Consider the following 20,983-nt stretch of genomic DNA (forward strand, 5'->3'; position numbering starts at 1 on the left):
CAATATGAAGAGAAAAAAGTTGGGATCGTTGCAAGAAGGTTTGAATAAGAAAACCCTAGGGTTTGTAGTCAAAACCTTAGGATTGATTTTGATATAAAGTACACAAATGATGAAGATTGTGAAGGTAAGTGTCATCTGAACATTTGAAGAAAACATAGGGTATTGGAAAGTTTTGGACATTGGATTGAAGTTTGGAAAAAGAAGCCTAGGGCTTATGGGCCAAACCCTAGGTTTGATAGCAAGAATGTTGAAGATGGGAATTTAGGGTTGAAGTAAAAACCCTAGTTGATTTATTGTTAACCCTATCAACTCATTAGGGTTGAGAAAAGAGAGTTGTGATTAATTGCTTCCGCTTAAGAAGGAACCCTTGCTCCTAGAAGTTTTGACATCTTGTCAAGGTTGATTAGCAGGTTGAATTCAAGAAGATTGAAGATCAAGAGGGAGTTGTCATGGGCCAAAAAGATAAGTATCTTATATTTCTTTTATTGTTTTAATCATTACTAACATTGATTGTTTAACAGTAAATCCTAGGTATGGCTTGGAGATGAAAATGGACAAAATTCTAGAGTTGATTATGTTTGTTCAAGAAAAAGAAACCCTAACTCCTTGTTGATGATATAGACTTGATGGTAATGATGAGGACTTATTGATGATAGATAATTTTAACTTGATGTTGATGTGGACTTCTTGATGACATGGACTCATTGATGATGAATGATGGAACTCCTTGATGATGAACTCCTTGACGATACAAACTCCTTGATGATATGGATGATGAACTCCTTGATGATGTGAAACTTTGATGATGATGCAAACTCTTTGAGGATATTGATGAGGACTTTTTAATAATGATGAATCCTCAATGACGACTCCTTGATGATGATGAGAATTGGACTCCTTGAATGAATTTCTCAATGATGATGTGGACTCCTTGTTAATATAAATAATATGTACTACTTAGGTGTACTCTTTGGTGATATGGACAAGGTCAACTTCGTGATGATGATATGGTCAACTTCTTAATGATGGCATGAACTCCGTGATGAGAAGATGATGATGATTGATCTGATAATCACCCTATGAGTGACCTCAGCTGAAGATTTATTAAACAAAAGGTATTACAGACCCATGTGCTGGTGTATGTGTTCTGTGTTATTGAAATAACGGATCGATCAGATTGTCAATACACAGAAAATAAATGGAAAGACAACGGAGAAATACAGTAAGCAACACAAAGACACAAACAATTTTTAATAAGGAGTTCACCCTATTCTCCAGGGCTACGTCTTTGGTCCAGCTTCAGTGGTGGCCTTGTTTTATTGTGTCTTTCAGCAGAGAGATTACAATATAGGGACTCAATATGAGTTCTCCTGAAGCAGATTTTGCTTGGCAGGGTGGTTCTTGGATTCCCTAAGCCACTTGGAGTTCACAAACTCTTGTTCTTCCTACCAGCTCTGTGACCCTTGGTCTACAGTGGAAAGAGCCAACTATGATGCTCAATTCGGACAGATTCCTCTATGGGAAGGCTTGATTCTTCAAGCTCTCTGATGCTCGATGCTGCCTGTGGTCAGCTCGGCCCTTTGTCTCCTCTGCTTGGCTTTACTGCTCTCTGTGCTCAGTCCTCCTCTCAGGGTTCACTGTCTCTCTTGGTCGCTTGGACTCTTCTCTATTCCTTTTTTCTCTTAATCTCCATTCAATTGTCTCTGTTCATGGCTTTAGCCATTCGATCTCCATGCATGTTTGGTTCCTCTCCCACCTGTGTCGATTCGCCTATTTCCTGCGTGCTTGGAGTTCCCTGTTCGGCGTTAGCATGAACGCTCGGGAAGTAGCCACGTGTCTCCATCGGAGCAACGCCAGCCTGTTTTTCGATTCATTTCTTCGGTTATGTCGTGGATACGTTCTTCCTCCATCGTGGCGGTCAACGGATTCCAAATCCCCTTAAATCACGGCTTAATTCCCTGTCGATTCCGCTTCTGTCTATTGGGCACAATCTCAGCCGTCCGATCTGGGCTCCTCCAGATCTAACGTCATATGCACGTTGAGCGCGGTTGACTTGCTCAACCAATAACACGCGATCACGACGGTTTTTCTCTCACCTTCGCTGCCACGCGTCGATCGCTGAGTGGGATCGCTCCGCTCTCCTCCAAAACCCCTTACCGTTCAAGGGTGCCCCGATCAATACCGCTGGTTTTCCAGGTCGTGGGTCCCACCTTCGTACGTTGGCGCTTTTCGTTTCTCCGCCCACGGTCCTCTGGCTCCCAACATGATCAAGGGCTTAAGGCCCCTCCATTTCGGCCCTGTTTGCCTAGCAATGCGCGATCATAAAAAATTAGCTCCTTTTCCCTTTTCGGGGCTCCTAGGGGCTACATCGACCTCTTGCGCAGTCTCCATGGGCCTCGGTCAGCGTGCTTTGACCGAGGTCCTCGTCGTTCCGCGCCGGCTGCCATGGCCACTGGTTCAGGGTGTTTTCGATTGCTGCTTTGGATTCTTCAAGGATTTGTTTCGTCCCGATACGGTCAGGGTTCTTTGACGGTCGTTTATGGATCCGATTTGGATCACGGGCTCCCTACTGAAAAGCTTTTGGACCACCAAAAGTTGGTTTTATTCAAGCATCGACTAAGTGAGGAAACTGCTGTCTCACTTGTCCAATCTCAATCCACTTCGCACTACTCGGCTTCGAACCTTTAAGCCCAATCCTGAGGTATTCCACCTGCCCACTGCGTGTCGTCCTTACCTTCCTGTCCAGCACTATGTCTTCCTGCAACTCATTAAGATATTCAAGTAGCAGGTCATCAACAGAAGGCAATTGACTCTGCTCTTCAGGGTCTTCAATCATTGAAGGTTCAAACAACCTCAAGCAATCTACGTTCACGACTGAGTAGATGTGCATGAAAGCTCGCAGATCAAGGCGAAAAGCATTTTCACCAATCTTCTCAAGTATCCTGAAGGGTCCATACCTGATGGGTTTTAGCTTCTTACCTTCACCTTGCATCCTGTCTTTGCTGATATACAACCAGACTTGGTCTCCAACTTGAAAACTATGCTCCATCCGATGCTTATCATGCCTAGCCTTGTACTTGGCCTGGCTCTTTTCTAGCTATTCCTGTACTGCCTGGTGGATCTCCTGGATCTGTTCAATGAACCTAGTTGCCCTGTCCACATCACTGTGTCTATCAACCATGGTATCCTTACCAAAGACAAAATCCAAGGGAGACCTTGGTATGAAACCAAAGCAGATCTCAAAAGGAGATCTCCGGGTAGAAGAGTGTTTGGCTCTATTGTAAGCATGCTGCACATAACACAAGTGTTCATCCCAAAGCTTAGGGTGTTTGATGCAATATCCTCTCAGTAACTGGATCACTGTCCTGTTAACTACTTCTCTCTGGCCATCTGTTTGTGGATGAAAAACTGTGCTTTTCCTTAATTTGGTGTCCATTGGTTCCCACAGACTGTGTAGAAATTTTGAATAATTTAACACATATTCAACAGAGATTATCCTGATCATGTACTATTGCGGAAAACATACACAATACATAAGCTCCTCTACGTTGATCAACAATATAACAGCATCAATAACAATAAAACATCAAGAGCATTCACACATTAACACAGTATGTATCCCGGGGAAAGCATCGCGCTAAAAACCCCAACTATCTGTATATTAATGATTGAGTCATGTACCATTACACAGCATAATACTTCTCACAAGTATCTCCACCTCTGTTACACACAATACAGCTCAGATCTGATCTCCAAATCTCTTCCACTGCTTGCCTGCCTCCACTGCTCAATACCTGCTCAAGAACTGATGAGAATGGCTCACCAAACTCGTTTTTCACCTGCAAAATAGTCACTCACACTTTGTTGGACGTGAGCACAAGCTATAATGTGGGCAAATACGTGAGCAAACTCATTGGCATACTCAATCCCTTGATTGTGCAAGATCTGGTGCACAACTATAGTCACAACTGATAGCAATCTGATTCTCTACCACCTGTCCCTGTTGAACTGAACATGCACTGACATGCAACTGAGTTAACTGATGTATTCATTAGTTGTATTATGAGTTAATAACTTGTGAATTAATTAATAACTAATTCACCCAACTCATCTCTAGTCTATTTGCCAGTTAGACTAAATACAACCAGTTTAACAAAGCTAAACTGAACACAACTCCATCAACTCCACAATCAACTCCACCAAACTCAACTGATTGAGTTCTAACTGAAGTCATGCATGCAACAACTCAACTGACTCATAAGAAAAGCGTATTTCCTTCTGACAGCTGCATGTGCCACTTCTGTAGCTCAAACTGAAGTGCTCCAAGAGAATAAGATCAAGTTTATAGTCCAAATATTATTGTGAGATAATAATATTTGACTTTTCTATTTTTGACAGCCAGTCTAAAAATAGACTTTGATCACTCACACTTTCATCAAAAATAGAAGTCCATCTATTTTTCCCAACTTGATCAATCATCCATAAACATAGACATGATCCATATGTCTAAAAATAGACATAGTCTAAAAATAGACTTGCGCCAAAAAATAGCCTGCGGGCCCACTTAGTGAAGGCGACTCTTTTCACTAAGCTCCATCATCTTGTTGCAATCTCAACAGACTGGACCAAAACTTTCCCACAAATCGGGTGTCTCGATCAGATACAATAGAAGTGGGTAATCCGAAATGAACCCATACATGTTCAAAGAATAATTTTGCAGTTTGTTCAGCTGTAAACTGTTTACTACAGGGTATCAAAATACACATTTTGCTGAACCTATCCACAACAACATATAGATAATCATGACCTTTCCTAGATTTAGGCAGTCCTCCCATGAAATCCATGCAAATGCTCTCCCAAGGGTGAGAAGGAATTGGTAAGGGAGTGTATAAGCCTAATTTTTTGTTGCTGGGCTTGCTTTTAGCACACATAGCACACCCCTTTACATATCTAGAAACTGTCTCACTCATTCTTTGCCAATAGCAGAACCTTTGCAGCTGTGCAACTGTTTTACTTACCCCAAAGTGACCTAATATCAGAGAAGTGTGTGCTTCCCTAATTATCTTTTCTCTCTTAGCTTGTGGAATCCAGAGTTTCGCACAATGATATAAGAGTCGGTCCTTCACATGATAGTCCAATTCTTCTACTCTTTTGCCTTGACTCAAAGTTGCATATACATCTTTAAAGTCCATGTCCTGAGCATACTGTTCTATGTAGCTTTCATGCAGCACAGAATTATGCTTAAGTATGGTAGATGCATTTATAATGGGTCTAGATAACATGTCTGCAACCTTGTTATGTATGCCCTTTTTATATCTGATGACTAAATGAAACTGTTGCAGAAAACCCATCCATCTATAATGTCTTGATTGTTGCAACTTAGTTTGGGAGTGTAGGTATTGAAGTGGCTGATGATCAGTGCGTATTACTGTTTCTTTGCCCATTAAGTAATGTTTCCACTTTTTCACACTCTGAACTAATGCATACAATTCTTTATCATAGGTAGGATAGTTAACTACTGCAGGATTAAAAGTCTCAGAATGATAACATATGGGTTTACTGTGCTATGTCAACACTGCTCCCATGGCATAGTCACTGGCATCAATTTGGATCTCAAATGGTCTTTGTAGATCTGGCAGTGCTAGTACAGGTGCTGTACTAATTTTTTCTTTCAAGGTGTCGAAGGCTTTCTGCTATTTGCCTCCCCACTGAAACACCTTGTTCAATCCTGTCAAAGCATGTAAGGGAGCTGCAATTGAGGAAAAATTTGAAATGAACTTCCTCCAATACTGTGTTGCTCCTAAGAAGCTTCTCACTTCTGTAGCAAACTTGGGTTTAGGCCAGTTTACAATGACTGCCAATTTAGAGGGATCTATTTTCAATTCACCCCCCCTACTATATGACCCAAATAATTTAGAGAGGTTTTGCCAAATTCACATTTGGAGAGTTTAACATAAAGTTTTTCTCTTTTCAAAACATCTAATGTCTGCTTAACATGCTTTAAATTTTCTTCCCACGTTTTACCAAAAATCAGAATGTCATCTAGATACAAAATCATCAAGAAAAGGTCTAAGTACATCATTCATTAATCTCATGAAAGTAGCAGGGGCATTGGTCAAGCCAAAAGGCATAACCAGCCATTCATACAATCCCCGCTTTGTTTTGAAAGCAGTCTTCCATGCATCTTGCTCTGCAACTCTGACCTGATGGTATCCACTGTGCAAATCCAGCTTGGTGAAATAAACAGCTTCCTTCAGTTGATCTAAAATATCATCTATGCGAGGAAGGGGATAACGATTTTTGATTGTTATTTTATTCAGTGCTCGATAATCAATGCACATTCTCCACGAGCCATCTTTCTTTCTCACCAAAATGATTGGTGACCCACATGGTGATGTGCTAGGCCTGATGAACCCTTTCTCGAGCAACTCCTGCACCTGCTTCTTGATTTCAGCATTCTCTAAAGCAGATACCCTGTACATCCCAATGTTAGGCAAAGGAACATCTCGCTGCAAAATAATATCATGTACTATTCCCTTTTTGGGTGGCAGATCTTGAGGTTCTTGAAACAAGACATCATACTTTGAAACAATCTTTTCTATATCAGCTTGCTGATCAGAATTACAACCCTCAAATACATTGGTTTTATCAGTTTTCTTTTCCTTTACAACCATCAGTAAGAACTGTTTGCAGGAATTTATCATTCTTTTCATCTGTCCTGAGTTTATGAGAGTATAATTATTCTTGAGCTTATGAGCTCTTACAAAGTATTTGATTCCATCTTTAACAAGTAGATACTTGTTCTCAGCTCTATAGAAAATAGTCTTTCTATCATACAAGTAAGAACTTCCTAAAACAATTCCACATATATCCAAAGGAATTACATCTAATTCAACCTCATCTACAAATTCTGACCCAAAAGAAAACTTGAGTTTGCACTGTCTAGTCACTTGTAGTGCTTTAACATTCAACCATCCTAATGGGTATGGCTTCTTATGAGGTGTAGTTGCTAATCCCAATTTCTTTACAATTGCTTCAGAAATCAGATTTACTTGTGAGCCACTATCAAACAAAGTATCAATCTTTTGATTTTTGGAAACAACTCGAATATGGAAAAGCTCATGCCTTTTTCTCTCATGTTCTTCATCAATAACAGATTGAGCAGAATTACTAGTAGATGCTTCAGAATTCTTACCTTTTATACCTGTCGCTGCAATGATTGTTTCATCTCCCGAGTCTGACCCCAAATCTTTCTGAACAGTTGCAGCAGTCTTCTTCTTCTTTCCCTCAGACTTCTTAGGTCTCGGCTCTGGATGCAGAATCCAACAGTGCTCATTATCATGCCCCTCCTTTTTACAGTGAGTGCATGAAGCTTTGCCTTTCTGTGCAGTGTTAGCCTTCCTTGCTTTCCACTTCTGCTTTCTTTTCTCCTTGCTCTTGCTTACAGTGGGTTGGGATGGTCCCCCAACTTCTGGATTTCCATTCTTTCCTCTAGCTTCTAGATGAGTAGCTTGTACAGATACCTCATCTATACTAGTGGGATTAAACATGAGGATGGTATGGCTCATGTAGCTGTGTAGACCACCAATGTACTTCAAAAGATTTTCTAGTGAGTCTAATGAAATACCCAACATCAATGTTCTCTTTTTGAACTCTTGAATATACCCTTGTACACTTTGCCCTTTCAACTGCCGAAGAGTTTGCCAACTCATCATGGCTTGTTGCATGTAGGCCAATGGATAGAACTGTTTTTTGATTGCACTAACAAATTAACTCCAGACAGAGATGGTCTTACCATGCTTCCTCATATCAGCTTGGGTTCTGCCTTCCCACCAAACCAAGGCAGTGCCCCCTAGGCGAAGGCTTGCCAGTTGAATCTTGCTCTTGTCTGAGTCTATATTTTGTACTCTGCAATACACATCAATTTGTCTTATCCAATTGTCCAACTTTTCAGCATTTAGCTCTCCATCATATATAGGCAAATCAAATTTAACATCTAACTTAATCAAAGATGCCTTCTTATTATGCACAGGGCTCCTAGGAGGTGTAGGGAAGCTTTCTTCTTTTCCCTTTCCTTTGGAGTGGTCATGGGAATGAGATTCATCTTCTTCTTTATCTTGCTTAGAGCCCGATGAATCTTCACCCTTATGCTTTCTAAAGTCCCTATACATTTCTTTTATCATAGACTTTATAGCTAGGAAACTTTCTATGAATTGAGGGTCTGGCCCTATAGAACCTTCCTCTGACATTGTCTTCCGAGAATAGACTCTCCCAATTTCAGGATTAGTTTCCACCAACTCTCCTTCTCCTAATTTGAGCTTTGATCTAGTGAGCATTCACAGCTAAACCAACACAAGCTTGTCTAACCTTACAACCTAAAGCTTTGATACCACTTGATTTGATAATCACCTTATGAGTGACCTCAGCTGAAGATTTATTAAACAAAAGGTATTACAGACCCATGTGCTGGTGTGTGTGTTCTGTGTTATTGAAACAACGGATTGATCAGATTGCCAATACATAGAAAATAAATGGAAAGACAACAGAGAAATACAATAAGCAACACAAAGACACAAGCAGTTTTTAATAAGGAGTTCACCCTATTCTCCAAGGCTACGTCTCCGGTCCAGCTTCAATGGTGGCCTTGTTTTATTGTGTCTTTCAGTAGAGAGATTACAATACAGGGACTCAATATGAGTTCTCCTGAAGCAGATTTTGCTTGGCAGGGTGGTTCTTGGATTCCCCAAGCCACTCGGAGTTCACAGACTCTTGTTCTTCCTACCAGCTCTGTGACCCTCGGTCTACAGCGGAAAGAGCCAAATATGATGCTCAATCCGGATAGATTCCTCTATGGGAAGGCTTGATTCTTCAAGCTCTCTGGTGCTCGATGCTGCCTGTGGTCAGCTCGGCCCTCTGTCTCCTCTGCTTGGCTTTACTGCTCTCTGTGCTCAGTCCTCCTCTCAGGGTTCACTATTCACTGTCTCTCTTGGTCACTTGGACTCTTCTCTATTCCTTTTTTCTCTTAATCTCCATTCAACTGTCTTTGTTCATGGCTTTAGCCATTCGATCTCCATGCCTATTCGGTTCCTCTCCCACCTGCGTCGATTCGCCTATCGCCTGCGTGCTTGGAGTTCCCTATTCGGCGTCAGCATGAATGCTCGGGAAGCAACCACGTGTCTCCATCAGAACAGTGCCAGCCTATTCGTCGATTCGTTTCTTCAGTTATGTCGTGGATACGTTCTTCCTCCATCGTGGCGATCAATGGATTCCAAATCCCCTTAAATTGCGGCTTAATTCCCTGTCGATTCCGCTTCTGACTATCGGGCGCAATCTCAGCTGTCCGATCTGGGCTCCTCCAGATCCAACGTCATACGCACATCGAGCGCGGTTGACTTGCTCGACCGATAACGCGTGATCACGACGGTTTTTCTCTCACCTTCGCTGCCACGCGTCGATCGCTGAGTGGGATCGCTCCGCTCTCCTCCAAAACCTCTTATCGTTCAAGGTCACCCCAATCAATACCGCCAGTTTTCCAGGTCGTGGGTCCCACCTTCGTATGTTGGCGCTTTTCATTTCTCCGCCTACGGTCCTCTGGCTCCCAACGTGATCAAGGGCTTAAGGCCCCTCCATTTCGGCCCTGTTTGCCCAATCCCGTTCCGGGGCTCCCAGGGGCTACATCGACCTCCTGCGCAGTCTCCATGGGCCTCAGTTAGCGTGCTTTGACCGAGGTCCTCATCGTTCCGCGCCGGCTGCCACGGCCACTAGTTTAGGGTGTTTTCGATTGCTGTTTTGGATTCTTCAAAGATTTGTTTCGTCTCGATACGGTCAGGGTTCTTTGACAGTCATTTATGGATCCGATTTGGATCAATGATGATGACGACGATGATGATGATGATGACGACGACGATGATGATAATGATAATGAAGATATGTATTCATTAATAATGTAAACTCTTTGATGATGATCACAATGTGGAGTCATTGCTGATGTAGATTTCTTGATGACGATGATGATGTGGACTTGTTGATGATATAGATTTCTTTTTGATGATGATGATGTGGACTCGTTGATGATATATATTTCTTGATGATGATATGGTCTCCTTGATGACTTGGGTTCTGTAAACTCTTTGTTGATGATGAAAGCTCTTTAATGATTATCTGAACTCTTTTAATGATGATGCGGATTCCTCGATGACGTGGATTCCTTAATGATGTGGACTTCTTAATGATGTGAACTCTTTGATGATGGTATGGACTCCTTGATGTTGTAATGAGATTGAATCGATATGAGAAGGCTAAGATCAAAAGAGCATTGACACACTCTCAAAAGATAAGTATTATCTTGATTGTTTCTATTGATTATTTCATTATGAGTCTCTTGGATTGCTTGGTTTTTCTTGTTCTTCCATAGCCTCCTTGTGAGAATAGCAGGTACATAATGAAGATTGCCAAGGTGTAGCAAATCATTGGAAATGATGGAAGAACAATGCGACAAAACTTGTAAGTGGATGAGCTCTGTATTCAGAAGGGGTAGACAAGATCAGCGTTATTGAAGCATGTTCCTGATCTATGAAGGTGGCTAAAATTTTTGAAGACTGATGTTGATCTAGATATGCTAAAGATGAACCTGTGATTTTTCTGCTATGTAGAGGACTTTTATTTAAGAGGGAGTTTCTTTTGGCATGGGCTTGGTGATATCCTTGGCACAATGGATTGCAAATCCATCAATATCTCCTTGATAAATGATTTGAAGAAGCTACAAGACTCTAATATTGACTTGGTTGATTCTTTGATTGGTTCGTTGATCTATCTAATGATATTTGCCTACGCTGAAGTCTATTGTTATATGTTGGATTCGATTATGGTCTACCAAAATCTACTATGGTTGTTGATGCCTGCGTTTACGAGAAGCAACTCATTATTTGATGGATTCAATTATGATCGGTTGGTGCTTACTTAGAGAAGCCATTTATTATCTGCTAGATTCAACTATGGACACTGATATCTGTTTCTGTGGTTGTTGATGATTGCTCCTGAGAGAAGCCACTACTGAGGTCTATTATTGTTTATTGATAATTATTGATGTTTGCTTTTGAGAGGAACCCCAACTGAAACTTGATGAACAACTAAATGTGTTTGTTGAAATACTTGAGATCCACCATGGCTACATTTTTGATGATGAACTAGTTGTTGATGTTTATGTGAAGAAACTGGAATGACTGAGAATCCCCTCAAAGAGGGAACACTAATTATATAACATCATATTATGTACCATCTTTGGTAGGCTGTGTGCCGTGAGACTATGTGGTTCGGGAGATGTATTGTTGATTCCTCGTGTAGGCTATGTGCCGTGAGACCCTATGATTTGGGAGATGTCTTGTTGATTCCTCCTATAGGCTTTGTCGTGAGACCTTGTGGTTCTGAGGATGTATTGTTGATTCCTCTTGTAAGTTGTGTGTCGTGAGACCTTGTAGTCTGAGAGATGTATTATTGATTCCTCCTGTAGGTTGTGTGCCGTGAGACCTTGTGGTCCGAGAGATGTATTCTTGATTCCTCCCTTAGGCTGCGTGTTGTGAGATCTCTTGGTCGGGGAGATGATTTGAGATAAATGTTATGTATCTTTCCTTACGATAAGATTGATGATCTCTCCTTTAGGTTGTGGCTGCGAGACCTAATTGGTCGGGGAGATTGATCATGACAAAGAGAGAGATTTGTATGTGTGAGCTCTTCCTTAAGTTGTGGACTGTGAGACCTATGATTGGTCGAGAAGATTGATCTTGAGAGAGAGAATGAAAAGTACCTCCCTGGCTAAGAGGGAGTGTTGAAAAATATTGTAGCCATGGTCAGTATTTCATAATGAAAATAAATGGAAATTTGAATTTTTAAATTTGCCTCTAAATTAATTAGGTCGGTTGGGCAACTAAGAGGCACCCATTCGACCCCCACTTGAAGGCTATATAAAGGAGACCATTTATCCTCATTTGGTCAAATCAACTTAGTCTCATACATCTCTGATCCAACAAAATTACAGGAGGGCCGAAATTCTAGGGAGGGTCGAAATTTCAGGGGCTTGGATTTTGACATGGCACTTGATCACGATTTTGGTCACTAGTTTGGCTATTATTCTATTATTTGGTGTTTATGATTTATTGATGAATCTTGAATCTCTCTCTCTCATAACAAATATTTTTTTCTACATTTTCCCCTTTTGGGTTTTGCCTCGGCTGTGTCTAATTTTCTCTCTTATCTCTTTGTTTCATGGTTACTTTTCTGCTTTTTTCATGTTTATTAGTTGATGTTTTTCTTATGTATAATTGCCTAAATGATATTGAAATTAATGTTATGTGAAACTAATGTTTAAATTGATCATTGAAGTAGTTATTAGGTGAAGAAAAGCTTAATTCGATCAACTGCCTTAGAAAATCAACAAATATTTCAATTGACATTCATAATTGTTGTTCACATTTCTTAGATAAATCACAAGAAACTTCAAAAGATAAGGTGTTCTCTACAAAGTCAAAAGGAAGGTATTCAAGGAATCAAAGCTTAGTATAGTGAAAATCCATGAGCAAACTGACCATGTTACTTGTCAAGTAGCAAACATTATGTGAGCCCTAGTGCAGTAGAAATGTCAAATCAATGCACTCGACGCTGAATGTAACATGCTCTAGAACATGGTAGTCAATTTGATCAAAGGTGAGCAACTTGGATCTTCTAATCAAGTGTAATGTGTCAACTCAATCTATGGGAGACTAAGGGAAGAAGATGAACTAATGAAAGCATTGTATTTAGCCAAGAAAACAATGGAATGATGTCACAAATCATGCCTTTTGCTAATTTATATGAATTTCCAAGTACTTAAGTTTTTCAATCTATTTTATATAATCTACACTAGGCTCAAATCTTTATCATGATGTACAATTATATGTTGAATGTTAATTCTTTTAAACTTTTGTTTTAAACATCTTGAGACAAACCATAATTGCATTGAGAGGCCTTCTACAACTAGTATAAGGGTAGATGTGTAGGCATAAATTTTAACATCTATGTGTCGGTTCAATTAGAAAATAATAAAAGGTTAAAATTAATATAGAGCTTGGGAGATGTTGTAGTGTATATAAATGAGGGCTAACATTTAAATGTTGTAGTGTATATAAATGAGTGTTAACATTTAAATCATGACCAAATTGATAATTAAAAAGTTAAAAGTAATAAAAATAATAAAATTCAATTTGTTATATTGTAATTTTGTTTTGTAGCACAACTTAGCCCCTTCAACTCAAGTTAGAAATTTTACGTTGGGAAAAATTGCATAAATAATTACAAGTTACATTGGTCGATGCTAAATTAATAATTATTGATAGACAAATCATCCTAGAGTCTTACTTTTGACAGGAACAAAGAAATTGAGATAGGAATGCGTTAATGATGTATAGCCTGGGTGGTTGGGAAGGTTTAATGATAACCTCCCCTCTCGGGTTCCAGTCGCATGACACGACCATGTCGATAACCCTGAAAAAGGGTTCTATGTACGGCTATGCCGAGCTTCTTTAGTACCGAAAAAAGAAAAAAGAAAGAAGAAATTGAGATAGGAACTAATAAATTGAGCTGTGAAGCGAATAAGTAAAATGCTTGTTTCAACACCTTCAACTCAAGATAAAAATTTTACGTTGGGAAAAATTGCATAAATAATTAAGACTTCGACACGAACTAAGAAATTGAGATAGGATCTAATAAATTGAGATGTGAAGAGATAGGAATTAATAAATTGAGATTTGAAGTGAATAAATAAAATGCCTGCTTCAACAACTTCAACTCTAGGTAGAAATTTTAAGTTGGGAAAAACTGCATAAATAATTACAAGTCCTATGGTCTTACTTTGGCAGGAAGTAAGAAATTGAGATAGGAACTAATAAATTGAGATGTGAAGTGAATAAGTAAAATGCTTGCATCAACACCTTCAACTCAAGGTAGAAATCTTAAGTTGGGAAAAATTGCATAAATAATTACAAGTTACATTGGTCGATGCTAAATTAATAATTATTGATAGACAATTGTATTTAATTACAAGTTACATTGGTGGATGCTAAATTAATAATTACTTTGGCAGGGACTAATAAATTGAGATATGAACTAATAAATTAAGATGTGAAGTGAATAAGTAAAATGCTTACATAAGTGTTGAAGAAAACATAAATAATACTGGGTAAGTATATTTTTTTACATCTTAGTCATATTTATTTCTTATGCAAAGGCTTGCTTAACTTATGGTGGGAAGTAATTGACGGTAATTATGTTATTTACTTGAGCAAAAATTATTTTCAAGTATTTTTTTTATTTTTGAATGGTTTTTCTAAAAAAATTCAGAATTAAAAAAAACAAAACAAATATCTAAAAATCATGCATGAATATTGCAACCATATCCATAAATTATGGCATAAAATATGTAAGGCATTTATTCACATGACATTATATTGTACAAAGATTGCAATAAGACCTTCAAGTTATGGTCCAATTAAATGTTTGAAAATTAAATTATTTTTCAAAATTCATTATAATTTGCATTGGTCAATGTTAAACTAATAGCAATAAATAGAAAATTAGTTGTTAAGAGTCATGCTTAGCAGAGACTAACAATGATTCAATAACCATATTTAAATTTAATTAATAAGCACATAAAAACTTAATATCTACAATAAACTTACAATATAAAAAGATTCCTAGCCATGGATATCCACCCTCACTTTAACATGGATATTTAGGTTTTGTTACAATACCATGACTTATCAATACCACATGCCCAAAAACCATAATACATTTCATAATAAAAAATTAAAATGTAAAATATATTAGACATTACATATATCATTGCTTACATAGAGTGAAAAAATTGAATCATATGGAATGGGGGGTAAAGAGAGAGAAGAGAGAGGGGGGAGAGAAAATGAGAGAGGGAGGTAGATAGTGACGGAGTTGGGGAGAGAGAGAGAGAAGGGGGGGCGGAGGGGGTTAAGTGTGAGAGAGGGGCGAAGAGGAATGAAGAGAGAGAGAGGGGGAGGGTTGAGAGAAGGGGAGTGACAAGTGAGAGTGAGGGAGAGAGGAGAGGAGGGAAGACAAAGAGGAGGGGAGAGAGAGAGGGAGACAGAGATGTGGGGGAGGAGAGAGAGATGGGGGAAGAGATAGAGGGAGGTGGGAGAGAAAGGGAGAGAGAAGGAGGAAGAAAAAGAGGACTTAAGAAAGAGAAGGAAAGAGGGAGGGAGAGAGAGATGGAGTTGTAGGAGTGAGAGAGGGAAGAATAAAAACATAAAGAGATAGAAGTGGAGAGAGAGAGTGACAAGGGAGAGATGGAATCATAGTGAGCGAGAGAGGAGAGAAGGGAAGATAGAGAGAAGGGGAGGAGAGAGAGAGGGAGAGGAGGGAAAGAAAGAGAGATAGGGAGACACATAAACGAAGGGGGGGAGAGAAGGGAAGAGAGAGAAAGATAGAGGGAGGGAGATAGTGATAGAAAAAGAGGGCAAAGAGAGAGAGAGAGAGAGTGATGGGGGAGAGACAGAGGGAAGTGAGAGAGTAAGGGAGAGAGAGGAAGGAAAAGAGAGAGGAGTGGAGCCAGAGAAAAAGAGAGGGAGGGAGGGAGAGATGGAGTTGGAGGGGGGAGAGGGGGAGGGAAGAAGAAATACATAAAGATGGAAAAGTGGAGAGGGAGAGATGGTGAGAGAGTGGGGGAGAGAACAGAGTGGGAGGCAAGAGAGAGAGAAAGATGGATCCAACTTAGATATGGTATGTATGTATATAAAAACCAACTAAGATCCATCTCAACCCTGGATCTATCGAACGTTGAGAAGGATCAAATCTCTTAAGGTGCAAACATCTTTTATGCGTGCACTCAAATAAAAATTTGTAGTTAAAAGAAGTTTGAACTTAAAGAGATTTGATCCCTCTCAACACTTTTTAGATACAAGGTTAAGATAAATCTAGACTAGTGTATTCTTGCTACAAACTTTGCTATAACTTTTACCTAATATAGAATATAAATATCGAAGGTTAAAAGGGGAAAACTTTAAATTTTTAAGAAAATCAAAATAAAAAATAGAACTCTAATGGGTGCTTAAAGGAATTCCAACAACGGATCCTTCCACAATTCAAGATTTAATTTGCTCGGAAGAGAGGTGGGTGGACGTTTTATTTAAAACTGGGCAACGCCCCTAATCGAGTTTGTCCAGCGCCTTCGCTGGACTGGATGTTCAACAAGGAACCAGCCACACTGCCCTCGGGCCTGTGAACGTAACTGACCCGACATGAGCCTGCTTGATGGCTATTAACTGTTAGGTAGTTCTACTACAGAAGTATTCGATCCGAACATAAGGTCACGAAAGCAATTCGGGTCGTACAAGGTAGAAAACAAGGAGAAACCTGTAGCGCTGTCCAGGTGGTCGGTCCTTTTCTTATTGAATGAAGAAAACCAAACAACTCAAAATGTAGAATATGCGCGATTGGCACACCTGAAAGTATATTACTAACAGGATAGCTTAAATTCTCGACCTCCAGTTAGGAGGAATCGGGAGCACCTTCACTTATCTGGGCATGTGAAGCTTGTCTCCCATAGAAGGCTCGATTTGGACCATTGATACAAAACATGAAGAATAAACTGTTAAGATGGAGCTTTCATACATCGGTGCTGTTGAAAACAGTCTTGATAAGAAGAGACCTCATACAGCGACGGGTATGTCTTTTTTCACATAGCTTGTTTTGTTTAATATATCAGTAACTGTTCCCAATACCGGCAGGAGTTCATGAGTGATTCAGAGTCTGTTTTTCTGTTTTCTTGTTACTGGCGGTAGCAATTTAAGTAACAATGTTGTCTCTCCCATTTCTACTCGGCGGCTGTCTTCAATGAAGATTCAAGTCATTTGCAACGATTTCCTTCTTTGGCTTATACTTTCACATAAAGAAGTCTCTCAATTTATCAGGATCACGCAGAATATTTCCTCCTGCATAGTTTCTCTATTTTTTCCATGGCACGTTTCATCCTTCTGAAACCTTGAAATGACAGGTGGGTTGGTGGAAACCATGCAGTTATATATCATTTCAAGAAGTATCGATGAGGGGGCAATATTTGACCAAGCACACCCACTCCAAAATCTTGAAATGACAGCTAAGGCGGCAGGTGGGAACCATGAAGTTATATACCGCAGGTGAGAACCATGTAGTTATGGCAGGCAATGTCCATTCCACTCTGGAGGCTTTCAGCTCAAAACTTGAAACGACAAGGCAGCCGGAAACCATGCAATTTTCAAAGCTTCACATAAAACAGCTATCACTTCAAGGTTATGGGCAGACAGTGTACATATGGTACCAGGTGGATAGATGTTCCCCCGAAAGGGATCGCAACAAACTTGCTCTTGCTCTGATTTGATTTGATTTGTTTTATTATCATGTTTTCAGTTGTTGAGTTCAGAAAAACAGTGTGCAGATTACTACCATTTTGATTCAAACTGGGCATCTCCCAACACAGAACGGCCATCCCAACAACGTTGACTACATTTAAAAGGTTCGAAGAGTTCAAATGCCAATTATAAATAACATAATGGGTGCAAAAACCAAATGCGAAATACAAGGAGGACGCAAAAAACTAATATATGTGAAATACAAAAAAAGCGCATGCTCACACCCACCACAAATATACAATAATAAAGAAGTTAGCCACAACAGTGATTTGAATCAACATTAAACAAACTCGTCATTTGACTTTAACAGGAACTAGTTTCAGGTTAGCTTGTATAGCATTCTGCAAATGATGGATTACAATGACACAATCAAAGTGTAGGCTAATGAGATAAACTGATCTCCATTTAAATTGCATTATTTGTTGTTTGGGTAATCCTTAGAACGCTTATGCTATATTATCTACAAACTGTGGTTAAAACCTCCTATATTTTCTCATCTCTACAATTTTTTTTGAACTCCTTTGCTATATTATCACATCTGAGTTCATTTGGCATAACTGCATCCACAACATATTTTGTTCATGAACTTTGCTCTTTAGTAAAATTGAAATATTTTATAGATAAACCTAGTAAACAAATACGAGGATTCTTTCACAAGCAATACCAACTTTCTAATGAGCCTCTCCCATAGAGTGCCACTCAATACCGACATCAGATTATCTCAGCATGATGTCTGTCATAAATATGGACGATATATACATCACCTTGTAATAGTTGAAAAGTCTAAATAATTGAAATGAGCATAACATGCAAGGCAATTACAAAACCAAACCGTTCCAATTTCTACATTAAGATACCTCCAGACCTTGACAATGGTTCTTTGATCTGCAGAAAAAATTATTACCAAAGGCTACACACCTGCTCAATACAGGGGCTGGAACATCCAGTGCAATAAGTAAATGCTGTTGAATCATCACTTTTTTAACACATGCCGCTAGACCAAAAATGGCTTTCAACAATCAGCAATCTGCACAGGAAAATAATCCATCTAGGCCAAAATATAAGGTTCCGTCCTGGAATGTCATCATGGAGTGGAACGTGATGGTCTGCTTTAGTGTTAAGTGCAACATTCTGCACTGCCCCTCTGCAGCCCAAAGGAATCTATCATTAAATAGTTGAAGGTTTTCTAAGTCCACTATGTTAAAAAGATTACCTTTTCCTCCACTTTCCTGTTTATTGCTCCTTCAATGGGTTAGAAGTCATGTTCAATCCTTTACTTTGTTCAAGTTTCTATATCAGCACTTACACCATATGTGCAACAGACTTTTAGCCCATAGTTTCTAAGGTTTCAATCTGATTTAACCTATTCAACCAGATGGAATGAAGAATCATATGAAAAATATCATATCTAACTGGATTTCTATGCCATATAAAATGTTTCTGGACCTTTTTCACCCTTAATTGCATCGAACGATATCTCCTCTCTGAAATATTCAAAAGAATGTCCTTCAACTTTGGAATGTCCTTCTCTGCAACCGTGATTGAGAATGCATTCCAATTTAGAACCTCATTCAAAGGATGAACAAAATTATCTGCTATAATTACTGGAACACATTCATAGTAGATAGCCTCCACTATGCGGGGACTATTTACCTCGTAACCCATGGGACAAATACAGTATTTACTAGATTTCATATGCTGGGCATAAGACATCTTCTTTGCAACACGAGCAGGCAAGAGCTCATAGATTTTCATATCATCATCCTTATCCTTCCAATACTCAAGAAGAACTGGCCTTACCCTTCCATGCATATTCCCAGCAAAGAAAGCAAGAATAGATCTCATTGAAGCACTGTTTCCACCTAGATGTTTGGGAGGCTGCTTGACACTGTGAAGATTTGTTTCAGGAAGGGATACATCCTTCCCCAAAACAAAATATCCTTCAGATAAATCAGCATTGCATAAAGCTTTAACTGCATTTTTCATGAGCTCTGGATGCTCACGTGTTGTGTATGGTCCCTGTGAATGGAAAGCTTAAGAATGAGAACAACAAAGCTGGAGCTAAGTGCTGATTAATTAAATTTTCTACAACTTCAGTGCATCTTGTATTTTTATCCAATATAGTGTCAGCCTTCAGGTAAGAGGTCCTCCTATTTTCAAACTTGATTGGCAAATACTTTGTCATAAAATCATTACATGTTTTTGAAAAGTCAAATAAAGTCATTTCTGTTGCTATTGATTCATAGAGAAATTTTAGTGACATACATTTGTTCTTAAATTTTAATTATTTGCAACAATACTGCATACAATTTTGCTTCTTTATTGCCTACGAAAATGTCTCTACAAATTACCTAAAGGGGAGGGCCAGTTATCTTATCTCCTTTCCTTCTTGTGTACATGATTACAGACTCTTTTCCAAATTTCCTGAGAGGAATGTAAATTACACATTGATTTGGGTATAAATGTTAGCCCCAACTTGGTTGCTGTCATATATGTCTTATCATCTAAATTTGTTTCTTGAGCCTTATTATTTTTATATGACAATGTACCTTACTAACTTAAATGTAGGTTGCGAATTAGGTCATAAGGTCATTGTTATGACATTGAAAACGTCAATTGGTAGTTCTTGTTAGGAAGTCCTGATTGGGTAAACAGTTGTGTTCCCCAACTGTCATGTGCATAGGACCTCTATGTGTATTAAAAGGTCTTCCATTTTGAATTTAGTTATCATCATAAGTTGAGGCAACATCATTGTATACTATGCATATTATCTTTATTTCTAACTGAATTTAGGCTCCTGTGATCCCTATCATATGTATTAAGAAATCTCTAATGTGATTATCATCAAAAATTTTCTTAACACATACCTTAGTTTCTGTTGACTATGTCAACGCACCTGTGTGAATAGGCTGTGGGCTGGAATAAATCTTGTGTTCCTGTGATTGATGGCTAAACAACCAGTGCGGGGAAACTGCCAGTGTGATGAGAAATGACCACAAGATATGATGAGATGGCCATACAATATTTATATAATATCAATCAGAAGTTATCTACAAGAAAGATAACTTTAATAACAACTCTGAATTTTGGAGGGAGATGTCAAATAGTACTCTGTTGGCCAAAAGTTTATCAGAATTATCTTCTATCTTCCAGAATATAGGCGATTGATTATTACAATATATCCTATGTTGCTAAATGATTGGTGTAGGCCCTAGGCGAAAACTGTCAGCATGATAAGAAATAATTGCAAGATAAGAGGAGATGACCAAACGATATGCCTAAATATGCAATCAGAATGTGTCTACAATAACCATAGCCTTAATGTAGAATGGTTGCAACCAAAAAGCATAGTCAGTCGCAAATGGATATGAGAAGAAAATGTCAGACTGTCAGTTGCAACAAGTTGAAACATGCTGCAATGTTATGTCAAGCTGTCAGCTATATTTATTATGCAGTGGCAGTTCGAGGTAATCCCACCAAAGGAGTGGTAATGGCGTGCCTGGAAGATGGTTATATAATTTATTCTATGTAGGCAG

General features: G+C 39.0%; 1 protein-coding gene across 2 annotated transcripts in view; it reads right to left on the bottom strand.

Moving 5' to 3' along the window:
* Positions 1 to 18,181: 18,181 nt before the first annotated feature.
* LOC149258507 (putative glycosyltransferase At5g03795) overlaps positions 18,182 to 20,983 on the bottom strand; it is a 53,302-nt gene continuing 50,500 nt past the window's right edge. The window contains exons 4-5 of one of the 2 annotated variants that reach the window (XM_089415453.1): positions 19,101 to 19,466; positions 18,735 to 18,976 (exon numbers count right to left, since the gene is read on the bottom strand). In XM_089415453.1, the coding sequence (XP_089271579.1) occupies positions 18,956 to 18,976; positions 19,101 to 19,466 (387 nt within the window). In that variant the 3' untranslated portion in view covers positions 18,735 to 18,955. Of the gene's footprint in view, positions 19,467 to 20,983 lie in introns of both variants that reach the window. The other variant, XM_089415450.1, reaches the window with a different exon arrangement.

The sequence above is a fragment of the Pinus tabuliformis genome, chromosome 6 (genome assembly GCF_031772625.1).
Source record: "Pinus tabuliformis cultivar Carrire ecotype Pingquan chromosome 6, CPIR1, whole genome shotgun sequence".
Classification (NCBI taxonomy): domain Eukaryota; kingdom Viridiplantae; phylum Streptophyta; class Pinopsida; order Pinales; family Pinaceae; genus Pinus; species Pinus tabuliformis.